Genomic DNA, 15,752 nt, shown 5'->3' on the forward strand with positions numbered 1-15,752 from the left:
AGCATCTCAGAATGTGACTGCATTTGAAAAGGGCTTTTAAAGAGGTGATTAAGTTAAAATGAGGTGGCGGTAGTCTGATATAAGTGGGTCCTCATAGGAAGAGGAAGTGTGGCCACAGGTATAGAGGGAAGCCCATGCGAAGAGGCAGGGAGAAGGCGGCCACCTGTCAGGCAAGGAGTGGGGCTTCAGAGGGAGCAGTCCTGCAGACACTTTGACTTCGGACTTCCAGCCTGTGAGAAAACCAGTTTCTGTTGTTTGAGCCACCCAGTATCACCCAGTCTGGGGTAATTTTCTATGGCAGCCCTGGCAGACTGATCAAGTGGGCATGCCTCCATTTTTCTGGGTAACACAGACACTGTTGCGAGAATCCACTGAGACAGTGAATAAAGTTCCTGGAAATATCTGCAGGTGTCACACTGATGAAGGCGCTACCTGAGCGGTGCAGAGTTCATCCCCATGGATTTCATCAGAGAGCAGGATTCTTGGGAGGGAATCGTATAGAACTCCCAGGGCACATTTGCCCGCTCCAGAGGGCAGTTGCGATCTGGGTGAACCACCTGGCAAGTGGGGGTTGCCCAGGGGTGCCCCCGGCAGTGAAGGCCTGGCCTGGCTGGCCCTGGGTGAGCTGCCAGGTGCCTGCGGGAGCTAAAATCCCACCAGGTGCAATTCACTCTGCAGGCAGTGCTCCTGGGACAGCCCAGGAACCTGTCTTCCTTGTCTCATTCACACTTCACAGCCACACATGGGCAAAGAGCCTTTCCACCTTTATTAGGAACATATACCAGCGCTAGTAAGTTAAGAGTCACATCCCTCCCCAAGTAACAATCAATTCGTTTATCAGATAACCTTCCTCCTCAGAGTTAGCTGGGAACAGGCCTGAGCAGTGGGCCCTTACCCGAAGTGGTCAGAGATGATGAAGAAATAACACAATTAAAGGCTGGAGGTGAGGCCTGAACGGACTCTGGTCAGCCAGGGAGGGGAAGGGAGGGTGGGGCCTGGGTGCCGGGGGAGGGGCCTCTGTCCTTGGTGCTGGGGGACACGGCAGGTGTGGATGGTGAGGGTTCTTTGCCTCTGGTGAAGCTTTGCCCAGCGTCTGCTGAGAGGGGGGCCTTTTAAACTTTACTTCTCTCTCCATGTTCCCCTAAGAATTATTTAGATGGTTGTTCATTGGTCCCTAAAATAGATAAGTAAAAACTACCAGTTGGTCGGTTTTGTGATGGAGTTTTCCACTCTGTGCACACTGCTTTTTGTTACTTACTAACAATGGCTGACATAACTTCTCATTTCTGCTAAATAATGTATTTGTGACACTCTGCTCTACCATCTCGTTGACAACCAGGTAAATGAGTCTTTATGTGCTTTTCTCCAGCCCGAGAGCGATAAACTAGATTTTATTTTTCTAAATTGAGTCCTCAAATTTGGTAGATCAGCATAAACGTTTTAGGGGAGTGGCAGGGGCATGGATTATGTTCTGCTGGGTTCAACCGTTTTTTCAATAACTGCCTGGAAAGAGGCACTACATTTGTCTTTGGCACTTGCCTGGATTGTTTTAATTTAGTTCTTCTGGAGAGTGTAGGTCAGTGGAGGGTCTCTCCTATTGCTCTTGGGGTTTTGTTTTGAGAGAAGGCTGTTGAGAAAAGTTTTCTTCCCTCACACCTGGTTTGGTACTTCTCTGAGGCTGTGGGGGCTTCACCAGCCCTGGACCTGACTGGAACTCACCCCAAGTCATTGGTAGGAGTTTTATTTATAACTTTATTTTCTTTTAAGATAATTCATTCAAATGGTGCAAGAGCCCAAAGTAAGCCTGTTCCCACCTGTGTCTCCAGTCCCCCAGCTCCACACTAGAAGCACCCATTGCCACTGCTTGTGTATGCTTCCAGGGACGGGCTGCCCTCCACCTTTCTTCCTCTCTCCCTCCCTCCTTCCCTTCTTCCCTTCCCCTCCTTTTTCCTTCCTTAAGGACCCCTCTCTCTTTCTTCCTCTCCCTCTCTTTCTTTTGCCTTAAACACAAACAGTAGCATTGCATAGATAGGTTTTGCAGCCTGCCTTTTGATTTTTTTAAAAAAATAGATATTTAGTTTCACAGGTGGTTCAGTGGTGAAGAAGTTACCTGCCAAGCAGGAGATGCAGGTTCAGTCCCTGGGTTGGGAAGATCCCCTAGAGAAGGAAACAGCAACCCACTCCAATATTTTTGCCAGGAAAATCCCATGAACAGAGGAGCCTGGTGGGCTACAGTCCATAGAGTGGCAAAGAGTCGGACACGACTAAGCTACTGAGCATGCACCGCAGTTTCTCATTAGGACACAACAGGCTTCCTTCTTTCTTTCTTATAACTGCAGAGGAGTCTGCTGCGTTATTTAGTGTTATGGGGCATTTGGGCTGTTTCTAGTGTTTCACTTCAGGGTTCTGATTTGAAACCTTAGACTGCCTGCTTCTGTATTTAGCCCTCACTGCCCAGCCGTTCATGGGCTGCCTTTTGTGAGCTGTGTTGCATCCTCTCTAGGAATAGAGAGCAGGGCGCAGACTGGGAGAGCTTGGCACTTGGAGGGGAGAATTGCAAACTGCATGACACTCTCCACCACCACCACCCTCCAACTAGGGGACCTGACAAAACTCTAGCGTGGCTTCCATCGCTAGGATGACCTCAGCCCACTTAAAATGCCTTCCTGAGGGAGCTCCAGCTCCCCAAAGAATTTACTGTTCCAGCCTGACAACAGACCCCCACTCTACCTTTTCTTAGACAATTACTTTGGGAAACATGGAACTGTACATATTTTCTCTACTCTTTCGAGATATGAATCTCCTACAACCCAGAATGTTTCCTCTAGGACCTGGGAGCCGTCTCTGTGAAATGCAAACATCTGGGGACATAGTTCCCCCTCTCCCAGTTCCTGGTATGATGCTTATTTCAGGGGGCCTCCTTGCTCCAGTCTGTTCCCATCGTAAAGATGTGAGATGTGTTTCTCCTCTGGATAAGTGCCAGTTAGCGAACACGGATGGCCGGATCATCTGGACCACCCTCCTCAGCCTCCTTCAGCGTTCTCCTGTAGCACACCAGTGTTTAAAAAGCCTCCTACCTTTTCTTTCAGTAGAGTTGAGCTCAGTTCTATTCTGAAGTCTCTCTCTCCTACTGCTGTAGTCTGAATATTAATAAAACCTGTTTTGCTGATTTTTTAACAAATGTCCAATACAGACCTTCCCTTTGACAGTCGGGAGGTCAGCTCCAAGTGCAGATTGCCCTGCAGCTGGTCACAGCTGGCCCTAACTCCCAGCTTGGTCCACGCTGGGCCTGGATTGAAGGGTCGCCCTCTGGCGGGTTCTTTGGGTCTCACATTTGGTCTCCCTTTCTTGGGGGTACCTCTGAGGGCTAGTCAGTACCCCACTCCTCTCAACTCCTGCAGTGTCTGTGGTTTGAACCTCTCATGTAAACGTAGTTGTTTACGTTACCACCCACTTAATGTTGCTATCTTCTCATTTATTCAATTCTACAAACTTAATTGGGTATTAAGTATGCTCCTAGCAATGTACATACATTATTTCATGTTATACCTACGGATCAAACATTTTTACTACAAAAATGTCAAACATATATATAAAAAGAGAATGGTATAATGGATCCCCATATACCCATCACCAGTATGATTATAAACACATGGCTTTTTTTTTTTCTTTTGTTATACCAATATCCCCTCACATTTCTATCCTGTCCCAGATTATTTTAAACAAATCCTGGATATTATTTCTTCTTCAGATATTTCAGTATGGTATTGCTAAATTATAAACATGCATTTTAAAAAAACCACATAACTTCTACAAATCTGAAAATACATAGCATCTAAAAAATAAATAAAATTCTTCAATAGCCCCAAATATCCAGTTCCTCTTTCTTTAACTGTTTGATATATTTTTTACAGTTTCTTTGAAGAGTGGTCCACATAAAGTCCATTTCAATGGGTTGATATGTCAGTTTAATCTCTTTTAACTTATAATCCCCCATCTCTCCTTTCTCCCCTGGTAATTTTTGCATGCTGAAAAAATTAGATGTTTACCCCTGTAGTTTCCTACTGCCTGGATTTGCTGACTTCATCCCCATGGTGTCAGTTAACATGTTCGTCTGACCTCTGTATTTCCCGTAGTTCTTTCTTGAGACTTAATCACTTGCAATTTTCTTGTTTGTTTGTTTCTTTTTTTGGCAAGGCTACTTCATAGGTGGTGTTGCCTGCTCCATCAGAAGGTACAAGTCTGCTGGTCTTTTTTTGTGAAATTAGTAGCTATTTGATAATTGTTATTGCCTAGATACATTATTTGCAAACTGGTGATATTCAAATGCTGTTTTAAGAATTACTTTTATGATATACAAATAAAATTAATAATTACATTCTTATTTGTTTTTTTAACTGTAATACTTCTACAAAATGATGCTTCCTCTCGTCTTTTTCTTTCTCTTTTTTTAAACTGTAACCATGATATACCTACAGTTCTTACAGGAAAGTCGGGAAAAACGTCTGGCTCATTACCTATCATTTTCAAAAAACTGAGTTGGTTCCCCAGCAGATTCCAAGGTGGATTTTGGAGGAGAAGAGTACAATACTGAATGCATAGATTTAAACATTTTTATGTATTTCAATCTACTATAGTTAATATTATTATTGGTATTTAACCATCTTTGATTAGTGAGAGTCTATTCAAATTGGCTATCAAGTCTTTTAATGTGACTCTAGTAGTTCTTTATAGTTTCCTTGGTTTCTCAGACTCGTTGCCCCCAAACCTGGATCCAGCCATTTCTCCAAGGAGCTTCTGTTCTTATAGTGAAAGATGGTGGTTAGAGGCCAAAACCAGAGGCTAAAAATGCTCAGTACCACAGGGTTGGCCATAGTTTCTAAGTCTTTTCACTGATTAGAGTTAGGAAATGGATATATATTTATTTTGTGTTAACCTACAACCAACAACATGAGTACTGAAATGACTTGAAATTCCTTTTGCAGTACTCTTCTGCATCCCCACTAGGGATTACTGTGATTTTAAACTTGAAATAGTTCTTCTCTGTGTGATTATACCATAAATTTGAAACATAGTTGGATTCATTTGTTTCTTTTTCTTTTTGATTTTTAGAGCTTTCTCTTTAAGATTTAATTTTGTTTTATAATTCTCTAAAATATTTGCATGGTCCAAAAGTCATCTCCACATAACAAGATAAATTAAAACAACTCTAGTGTCTATTTCTTTTCTCTCTACCTGCTTCCTGTAAGTGATCATTTAAAAACATGTTAAAAAATTTTTTTTCAATTATAAGGGAATATGTATGCATGTACTCATATCCCTTCCTCTGTCTTAGATAAGTGGCAAATAACACACATTCTCTCCACCTTGCTTTTTAACCCAATAATATATCCTGGAGATTTTCCATAATAGTTTACAGAGTTATTTCTCATTTCTTTTGTGGATATATAATTCATAGCTTATTCAACTAGTCCCCTACTGATAGGTAGTTGGGTTGCTTCCAATTTTTTGCCATTATTCATAGAATTGATATAAATAGCCTTATGCATACTTCTTATTCATGTTTTTGCCAGTGTGTCAATGGGAGAGAGTTTTAGAAGTGGGATGGCTGGATCAAATTCAATATACATAAATGCATATAAATTCATATAGATATTGCCAAATTCTTCTTCACAAGTGGTTGCAATATTTTCTCTTCCCATCAGTATTAGATGAACTTCCCTAGAGCTTCACCTTGGCTTCCCAGGTAGCACAGTGGTAAAGAATCCTCATGACAATGTGGGAGACGTAGAGATGTGGGTTCAGTCCCTGCGTTGGGAAGATTCCCCTGGAGTAGGAAATGGCAGCACACTTCAGTATTCTTGCCAGGAAAATTTCATGGGCAGAGGAGCCTGGCGGACTATAGTCCATGGGGTCGGAAAGAGTCGGACATGACTGAGCGACTGAGTACAGCCCAGCACAGAGCTTCACCAACAAAATACACTGACACCTTTGTGGAGCTTTGCCAATCTGATAGATATAAATGGTATCTCAGGTAGGTTTTCGTTTTGTTTTATTTTTTGTGTTTTACTATTATGACTGAAATTGAGCATTCTTTTATGTGGTTAAAAAACATTTTAACTTTAGAGAGGAGAGTTCAAGATGGGGGAACACCTGTGCATCCGTGGCTGAGACATGTCGATGTATGGCAAAAACCATCAGAATATTGTAAAGTAGTTATCCTCCAATTAAAAGAAATTGATTGTAAATTTTTTTCTTTTAATTTTTTATGTAGTCTATTCATATCTCTAGCCCACTTAAAAATAAGAGTGTTGCTGACTTTTTTTAATCCTCAAATTATAAATGCTGTCTATATAATAGAGACATTAACCCTTTATATTCTAAGATGCAAATACTTATTTTTTAGTTTGCCATTTATTTTTCAGTTATGCTTATGTTGTTGTTTGAGAATGCAAAATTCAAAAAAAATTTGGTAATCAAATTTATCAATATTTTAAAATATCAGTAAGTTTGCTTTTAGATTTTGAATTATATCAAGAAAAAATGTCCCCACAGCCAAGTTATAAAGAATTTAGCCTCGTATGGCTTCCTCTTTTACATTTAAATCTAGAATGAATTTGGAATTGATCCTAGAATATAGTGAGGAATGGATACGATTTTATTATTTTCCTTATGACTATCCAGTTTCCTGAATACCACTCACTGAAAAGGCTTGGTTGCAAAGGCTGCCTCGATCAGTACTAATTTCCATATGCAGTGGGGCTTACTTTTAAATTTTGTCTTATGTTTCAGTGGCCTTTCTATTCTTTGTTTACTTTAATCATTGAGACTTTCTAGTATGTTTTATTATCTGGAAGAGCTTTCTCTTCTTCGTTTTTAGTTTTTCTTCTTGGCTCTTCTTGCCTTTTTCCTCTTACAAATGAAATTTATAAAGAACCCATCTAGCTTTAAAAAAGCAACGTTACTATTTAAAAAATTAGAATTGCATTAGGGAAAACTGGCATCTTTATGCTTTCAAGCCTTTGTATTTCGGTGCATGGTATTTCTTTCCATTTGGGTCTTTCAGGAGAGTTTTATGGTGGTCTTATATAGATTTTGGACATTTCTTGTTAAATTCATTTAAAGGCATTTCATTTTATTTTTTGCTGTTATAAGTAAGATTTTTCTCTTTCATTGTATCTTTTTTGTTATTTATAGATACAATGGCATTGACTTTAATTTTTTAAGTAACCTGGTACTTTACTAAAATTATGTTATTGTTTGTGTTAAAGTTTTCACATGGAACCTTTCAAATACTCCAGAAAGACCAACATTTTTCCTCTTGTATTCAAATTCTTGGTGCTTTCCAATTGTTTTCTGATCACATTGACTACTACCTCTGACCAGTGTTACACAGTAGTAGAGATAGTACTCATCCTTTTCTTTTTGATTTCTTCAGGAAGGCTACCAGTGTTTTCTTCTTAGAGACAATTTATCATTGAAGAAAGTGTCCAAATATCCTCATTATCCAGATGAGGAATCAAGATGTAGAGCGATCAAGGAAGAACTTGTCTTCAGGTCTGTGGGGCCTCCATCTCCCCGGCTTAATAATCCCCAGTCTTTGCAGCACGCCCCTATTTTCCATTATCTAGACTCCTCTGCCCGCTTCCTCAACATGGACCTGACATTTTAACAGATCTTGATGAAAGTGAAAGAGGAGAGTGAAAAAGATGGCTTAAAGCTCAACATTCAGAAAACGAAGATCATGGCATCCGGTCCCATCACTTCATGGGAAATAGATGGGGAAACAGTGGAAACAGTGTCAGACTTCATTTTTTGGGCTCCAAAATCACTGCAGATGGTGACTGCAGCCATGAAATTAAAAGACGCTTACTCCTTGGAAGAAAAGTTATGACCAACCTAGATAGCATATTCAAAAGCAGAGACATTACTTTGCCAACTAAGGTCCATCTAGTCAAGGCTATGATTTTTCCTGTGGTCATGTATGGATGTGAGAGTTGGGCTGTGAAGAAGGCTGAGTGTTGAAGAATTGATGCTTTTGAAGTGTGGTGTTGGAGAAGACTCTTGAGAGTCTCTTGGACTGCAAGGAGATCCAACCAGTCCATTCTGAAGGAGATCAGCCCTGGGATTTCTTTGGAAGGAATGATACTAAAGCTGAAACTCCAGTACTTTGGCCACCTCATGTGAAGAGTTGATTCATTGGAAAAGACTCTGATGCTGGGAGGGATTGGGGGCAGGAGGAGAAGGGGATGACCCAGGATGAGATGGCTGGATGGCATCACTGACTCGATGGACGTGAGTCTGAGTGAACTCCGGGAGTTGGTGATGGACAGGGAGGCCTGGCGTGCTGCGATTCATGGGGTCGCAAAGAGTCGAACACGACTGAGCGACTGAACTGAACTGAACTGAACTGAGGAGATTTAAGAGTGACTAAACTTGGCGTGTGGGAAGGGCCTAGAGGCCCCAACTGACAGGACTGTCTCTCCCTTATTTTCTTCAGCAATTCTGCTCCCTCTCAGAGACTCTATGTAGCAAAAGAAGAGCCTCCAAGAAATCAAAAACAACTTTCCTTAGAAAGCAGCTTACTGATCACCTATATTACTCAATCAAGAGCCTCAGGCCTCCTTCCCCTCGCCTCCTTCCATCCAAGGAATTTCTCCAACCTTACACATTACTCTCCCTCAGAGGAACTCTCAATGTATCTCTCTCTTGAGTTACATTTCTAATGATACTTCAGTGTCCCTTATAGATCCACTGACAGAGTGACTACCTTACGGGCCTGCTTTCTCTTCAGAAATTGTATCTATCGAGAAACAGACTGAGTGGTTTGTCTTGGGTAAATGTATTCAAGCTTGTAAAGGTTCTAAAACTGCTCAGGTTCTTCCTCTCTCCGCCTTTCAGGGATACCAGGTTGTGAATCACAACAGTGACCCTGTGGCCTTTAATTTATTCAGAGGGGGAGGGTTCTTCTCATATCTTTTTTTTTTTTTTTTTAAACAAAACAAAACAAAAAACTGCTAGGACCACAAGTGCTTTGAGGAGAGAAACCTGGCCTGGATCTAGATTCCCTGTTTCTGGTAGTTTCCCCAAATGGGTAGATCCTGAGAGTATGGACTCTTTCTCTGCAAGGGACAGAAAGAGACTGTGAGAGTGGGGGAAATATTAAAATCAGGCCCATCTGAAATTTGAATCCTTTTGCCTTTCAATAGTTTTGACTTCTTGCCTCCAGCTGACAGCCCTTGCCATTGGAGGTATAAGCTGCTGTTTTCTCCCATTTCAGTGGAGACTTAAGCCTCTGTGGTCCCCTTTCCTCCGCCTGCAGCCTCTCCACAGTGCTGGCCTCTGCTCACTCCCGGGGCTCTGACTCTGTGGCTGCCCCACCTCTGTTCCTACTCCTCTTTCATGAGCAGCTCTAAGGCAGGGAGGCTGCCTAATTCCAAGCTTGCGCTTGCCCTATTTGAGGATGAAAGGGCCTGATTTTGCCGCCAGAACTTCCTATCAGCGTTATTCACTTGGCATGGAAAGTCGGAGCGCTAAGCAAAGCCAGACAGGGAAAGGACCACCTTCTGCTTGAGCTGGTGCCTGGGCCTCCTTGACCTCTTGGCCACCGTCTGGGAGTTCTTCCATCTGTTTTACTGCTGAGCAGAAGTAGCTGAGAGTTTCTATACTAACTCAGCTGAGTCCCTGAGAGAGAGGTTTGGACATGAAAAAGAACTTCATATGCATTTAACTCTAACTAGGACAGGCTTCATACTTTGTGAATCCCAGTGCAAAATGAAAGCACAGAGCTCCTTGTGCTTTCCTGCTTTCAAAAAGCAAGAAAAGGGGTGCCTTGAAAGGTATTAGAATTTTCCTTTCTTTCTGGGTTTTCTCTTGACCTATCATACTCATTTTTGCCGTTTAATCTTGTAATCCTTCAAGTACAGGGGTAATAAAGGCACAGATGCAACCCTCACAGGCACCCAGGGGGCCATGCCCTGTGATCTGGGGGAGCTGTGAGGCCTGCTACTATGGGGTTACCCTTACTGCCAGCTACCGGACTGATGTGCTAGGTCCTGGCCAGGGGTGGGGAAGTCCAGCCACGCATCTCTCTTTCTATAGACTGGGCACCCTAACATGGAGGACAAGGGACCCCTAAGGGTACTGAACCTCAGTACTAGTCTGTAGGCACCTGGATCGAGGGTGGGTGAAAGGCTCACCTTTCTCCTGTCAGTTGCCTGTTGAATGCACCGTGGTGCTGCCTGTCTCAGATCTGCCCCCCTGAGATACCACCCTGACCCTCCCTGCCCCTGTGACCAGGCCTTTGCTGGGGGTGGGGCAAGGAGGGGAGGTCAGGAGAGGCCTTGAGTTGCAAGGGGTCGCATGACCTGGCTGTCCCAGAGAGACAGGGGAGCCGAGGCTCCAAGTCCCTGACACACACATCACTGTGCCATTGGACTTCACTTACAAAACCCGAATTCAAAGAAACAGCTAGTGAAAGTTTCAATATGGCAGCTATTGAGCCTTAAACCCCAGCTTTGGGGCCTATTAGAGTTTGGGCTTCATAGTGTGGCAGTGGGCCTGCCCCCATGAAGCTGGCCCTGACTCTGACCCCAGTTCTTCCAAGGCTGATAAACTTACACAGTGAAGGGGGATGGACTGCTGGGCTGTGAACTCCTGAGCCCCGGTCCTGGGTTACGTTCCGTGCTGGGGCTTTGTCCACAGGGAAGGCACTCTCTTTCCCCCTCTTGCCCTCTTCCTTGTTCTTCTGAAGTACGCCTGTGTCTCCTCGAGGTTGGTGGTGAAAACTCTTGGTGGAGGTGGAGAGGCTGTGGGAGGCTCTGGAGCAGAGGGGCCTCTTCCCAGGAAAGCTCTGGGAGCTCTCCATTAACACTATCCCCTCCGAATATTTTTTCTTTTTTCCTTCTCAAACAGCTACAGAAGCGTTTGACATGAAATCATGCTTGGTACTTGCTCTGAACTTCTCCACTGCTCCTATAGCTGAGTCTGAGAAAGTTTCACTGAAATGGACTTCCCAGCCCAACCTACTCGTGGGTGACAGGGGTCCATGTTGGGTTCTGTTGGGGGCCCAGGCTAGGGAGAAGGGGACATTTTTCTCTAGGTGTCCAACCACAATTCAGCCTCTTTAGGGCTCAGTTACTGAGAGCTTGACCCCAGGCCTCAAGCACAATGCGGGTCCTGAGGAGCCAAAGAAGATCAGGGAGGGCTTCACAGTGGAGGTGCCATTGAAATAGACTTGAAGGATGAGGAGGAGGTGCAAAGAGGGGAGGAAGTGGCTGCAGGTGGAGGAGAGTGGGCTGCCAAGGGGAAAGGGTACGGGAGTGTTGTGAAGTGTCGGGAATGCTAGGGACAGGTGTTTGGAGAGACAGGCAGGAAGCTCCAGGCCAAGAAATCCAAGTGAGGGCAGAGGATCCCAGGAGCACTCAGCAGGCATGCGTGGCTGCCTCTGAGCCCCCATGAGGGGAAGGCGGCACATTCTGAAACAAATGGACTGTGGAGGTGCGGGGAGCTGATCTCTAGGCCAAAAGGGGTAGAGTGCCTGGGGGACAGGTCCCTCCTGAGCCCTATGGGGACTGGCGGGTGGGAGTCTAGGGCTCCATGACCTGCACCCAGGGAGGCAGTGGGCCCCACTCCCTGAGGGAAAGGCATCATTTCTCAGTGCCCAGAAGCTGGGCCTGCTGCTTGGGGATAGATAGTGGTTAGGAGGGAACTATCTCCTGCAGCCCTTGAGTGATGAGGACACTGCTTGGGGATTGGGGAGTAAGGGGTCCTTTTAAGGTGCTGACAGTAGCAACCCCAGGGCCCATGGCCCAGCTCCCAGGGGGGCGGGTCCTCTTTGAGGACACCACGCTTCACACACACAGCCCTTCAGAGTCCATGCAGCCCCCTTTCACATCTTATTTCAGTTCATGCTCATAGTGGCCCCTTTCCACTGGTGAGGTGTTTATCCATCTCAAAGACAGGGATTTGAGGGTCAACGCTGAGAGGGACCTGTTCCCTTCAAATACAGTTGGTCCATGTGAGGGGCACATGCTGACCATCGATCGTGTATGTGGCTCTAGGTATCTGCAGTGCCAGGAATGAAACTGTCTTTCTAAGCTGTTAGCCGCTGATTTTACCAAGTACATGACATTCAGTTAACCCCCTAACAGCTCCACACAGTAGATATAGTGACGCCCAAATTGCAAATGAGGAAACAAGCTCAGAGAAGTTACATAACTGACTCAAAGCCACCCAGCTGGAAGGTAGCAGAGCCAGCATCCAAATTCAGGTTCCCCTGACCTTTCCATGTGCCTGAGTGAGCCTAGTATGTGAGGGCCCAGACTCGCAAACGACACAGGACAACAGGGCAGCTGCCGCAGCGGATGTGTGTGCAGGCCGTCACGAGGCCACAGAGGGACGGCCAGGCCGAGGGCATGTGGCGTGTTCATGGCCTCCCAGGTGGGTGGTGTGGCTGGGACAGAGGTGACTTTGGGAGGGCCCTGTGGACTGAGCTCAGGGTTGTGGATTTAGTACTGTGGGTGAGGAGAAGCCCAGAGGGTTCGGGTAGGGTCATAATGCAGAATTTGCATTATGGATTATATGTGTCCAAAAGATCACTCTGGTGGCTGGGTGGAGAATACCAGGTGGAGAGAAGGTGTTAGTAAAGCTGAAGGGGGAAGCCTGGAGGCGGATAGCCCACATGGGTCAGTTTTGCAACAGCAACAGAGGAAAAACTGTGTGTCTTTCTCAGATATGTAGGATTTTCTTTTTTTTTGGATGAAACAGAGCTAGATATGGCTGGAGGACTGGGCCATGTGAGACAGAAATAATTCCATTTTACAGGTGGTTCTAACTTAATCTTCAAGTCCATGTTTCATAAAAGAGGAGAAAGGGAACTCTGTATTCGTAGCTAGAATCTCAAGTCACTTAAAATGAAAATGGTCCCTATTTGGGGGCTGACTGTCTTGGTGTCTAGCCCACAGCTCTATACCTGTATCACTCTCAATATGCACTTTTCTGATCTGTAGTCTACCTATGGGTGGGACTTATGCAACTTATTTATCTATGGACTTGCTGGAATACTCATGGCACTATTATACCCATTTTTCAGATAAGGAAACTGAGGCTCAAAGAAGTTGAACAAGCTGCTGAAGCCTCTGAAGCCAGATTAAGTCAGTCTCTTTTGAATATGGACTAAGTTTTGTCACTGTACTTTTTGACTTAGGAATTGGGACATTTGACTTATGATAAGTCTGTGTGGCAGCTGAGTGCAAGAAATTATCTGGCAGGAGCTGAAATATTGGAATATTCCAATAAATAAATATTTGAATATTCCAATAAAGAAATATTGGAATAGGGGCATTCTCGTGGCTTGTAGGACACAAAATATTTGGAATTATTACTGTTGGAGAGAACCCTGGAGGAATGGCTGGCCAAGATTTGTCATCTTCAAGGTCCCAGGCTGCTCTGAGATGGCTCTCTTTCCAACACAGATGGATGTGAGCAGAACAGCAGCTCTGAGGAAGAGCCGAGAGGACAGTGTTGGGTGCCATGTGTACTGTGCTGTCTGCCGGGCACCAGCTGGTGGTGGGGAAGCCTCCTGGGGGTGAAGTGGGAGGCAAGAGGGGCAAATGGGGAGCCACTGAGTGTGTCTGCCCAGCATCACCCAGTCACACAAGAAAGAAGGTCTGTGACGTCCCCCTGGGGGCTGTGTGCTGAGCCCCAGGGTGCAAGGGGTCTGAGCTGGCAATTCCTGGCTGGGCTAGAGGCTGATTTAGCTCAGAGGGAGGCCAAGGCCAGCATTTGTGGGAGGAAGGGAACAGAGAAGCCAGCCACCCACAAAGAGACAGATGAAATGTGCAAAGCTGGCTGCGGGCCCAGTGTCAGAACCACAGGCTGCAAGCAGATGTGACTGATGATCTCAGCGTCCTGCAGAACCACCCTGGAGAGCAGGTCCTGACCAAGCAAGGAGAAAACCTCTGTGCCCTGCCCCGGTCAATAAGGTAGCCACTGGCCACTTGTGGCTGTTTAAATTTAAAGGAATGAAAATGAAATAAAAGGAAAATGTCAGTTCCTCAGTCTCAGCCACACATCAAGTGCTCAATAGCCAGAGATAACTAGATGGTATGGATACAGTACATTTCCATCATTGCAGAACTTCTTTCCAAATGTAAATTATCTCAGTAATAATTTTAGCATTGATTATATGTTGAAATAACATTTAAAATATAATGAGTTAAATAAAATACACTAATATGAACCTCACATGTATCTTTTTACTTTTATTACTGTGGGTAGTAAATTTGTCAATTACCTGCATGGCTCAGATTCCTACAGGACAGCCCTGAATTGATGCAAGTAGGAACACGCCTCCATTTAGCCATCGTCTTTAATGCCACAGCCTTTGGTGGTGATGATGGCTTGATGATGGCTGTAAAAACCATTCTGCTTGATGATGGCTGTAAAAACCCTTTCTTAGCACAAAGTTACAGAGTCAGCCTAGGCTGAGGGGAGAAATGCAAGCTTTGGAGCTGGAACAATTTAGGTTCAAATCTCAGCTCTGTTTTCCCATCGGCTGTGTGATTTGGGGCACATAACTTCTATGTGCTCAGTTTTTTCATCTAAAAATGCAACCAGTGAACGATCCTCTGCACAGTACTGCTTTGAATCCTAAAGGAGACAGTGTCTGCAGAGGGTCTGGCATGGGCCTGGCCCTGAGGGCACCTTAATAAATGGTGCCCCCTTTTATTCTTTTTATCACTGTCATTAATGTTTTTAGCACGGAAGTGTAAGGGGTTATGGTCAGTCTCTCTGGCCTCAGGCCACTCACTTCCCTGCCCCCCACCCCCCACCCCCCCTCAGCACCCTTGCTCTCTTTAATGACCCCCAGAGATGGGGCAGCAGGCAGCCAGTCAGCACCCTCTCTCAGGCACTCACCTGCTGGCAGCTGCTGGCCCATGAGGCCCGGAGGGCACTCCAGTTCTCTGAGCGCGTGGCTTTGCTTTCCAGGTGCATGCGCAGCTGTGCCTCCAGCTCCTGGCTGACTTTCTCCAGGGCATGTACCTTGGCCATGTATTCCACCAGGCAACCCCCCAGGTCCTCGACGGCACCGAGGTCCCTCTCCAGGCTGGGAGCAGGTGCCGTGGCCAGGCCTGAGCTCCGCAGGCCCTGCAGGAAGACGCTGCTGATGCCCAGGGCCCTGCGGGTCACGCGGGCACCTAGACCACCTGTAGGCCCACTGGGTGTCATCCCTACATAGACCCTGGGTGTTCGGACAAGACCGCTCACGGCAATGGTCCTGGAAGCTGGGAGGCCGTCCAGGGAGGACGGTGACGGAGCTGCCCTGAAGGGCGCCTTGTGCCTCTGCAGAGGCATACTGGAGCTGGCCCCCGCGGGCGCGTCCACCACCACTCGCCTGGTGCTCATCTCCCCTTCTGCCTCTGCTGTGCCTGGGGGACTTACAGAGCCCAGTGGTTTTGGGTTTCCAGCCCCAGCCTCCCCGTGACTGGGCCTCTCTGGAAGCTTCCCTGTGCCAGGGCTGCTTTGTCTGCTGTTTTCCATGAGTTTCCACCATTCACCACGCTGAAAGGGCAGCGGCCCGCCCAGGGCTGTGTGCAGAGAGGCACTCAGGCATTCTCAGCAGGATCATGTGCCTGACCGCCTAGATTTTTCTGCGGGTGGTGGGGAGGCTGGATCCGGGTAGGCTGTGGGGGTGGCTCATCTGGGCCTGTGTATTTCACTACCTAGGAGGGCAAGGCCAGCACCCAGCA

At 45.9% G+C, this 15,752-nt stretch overlaps 1 protein-coding gene across 2 annotated transcripts in view; it reads right to left on the reverse strand.

Annotated features, from left to right (window-relative positions):
• The window catches only part of BFSP2 (beaded filament structural protein 2), a 74,551-nt gene extending 59,058 nt beyond the window's left edge, over window positions 1-15,493 (reverse strand). The window contains exon 1 of one of the 2 annotated variants that reach the window (XM_069565480.1): window positions 14,920-15,493. In XM_069565480.1, coding sequence (XP_069421581.1) covers window positions 14,920-15,408 — 489 coding nt within the window. In that variant the 5' untranslated portion in view covers window positions 15,409-15,493. The remainder of the gene's footprint in view (window positions 1-14,919) is intronic. The other variant, XM_069565490.1, reaches the window with a different exon arrangement.
• Between the last annotated feature and the right edge of the window lie 259 nt (window positions 15,494-15,752).

The sequence above is a fragment of the Ovis canadensis genome, chromosome 1, assembly GCF_042477335.2.
Source record: "Ovis canadensis isolate MfBH-ARS-UI-01 breed Bighorn chromosome 1, ARS-UI_OviCan_v2, whole genome shotgun sequence".
In the NCBI taxonomy this organism is placed as follows: Eukaryota; Metazoa; Chordata; class Mammalia; order Artiodactyla; family Bovidae; genus Ovis; species Ovis canadensis.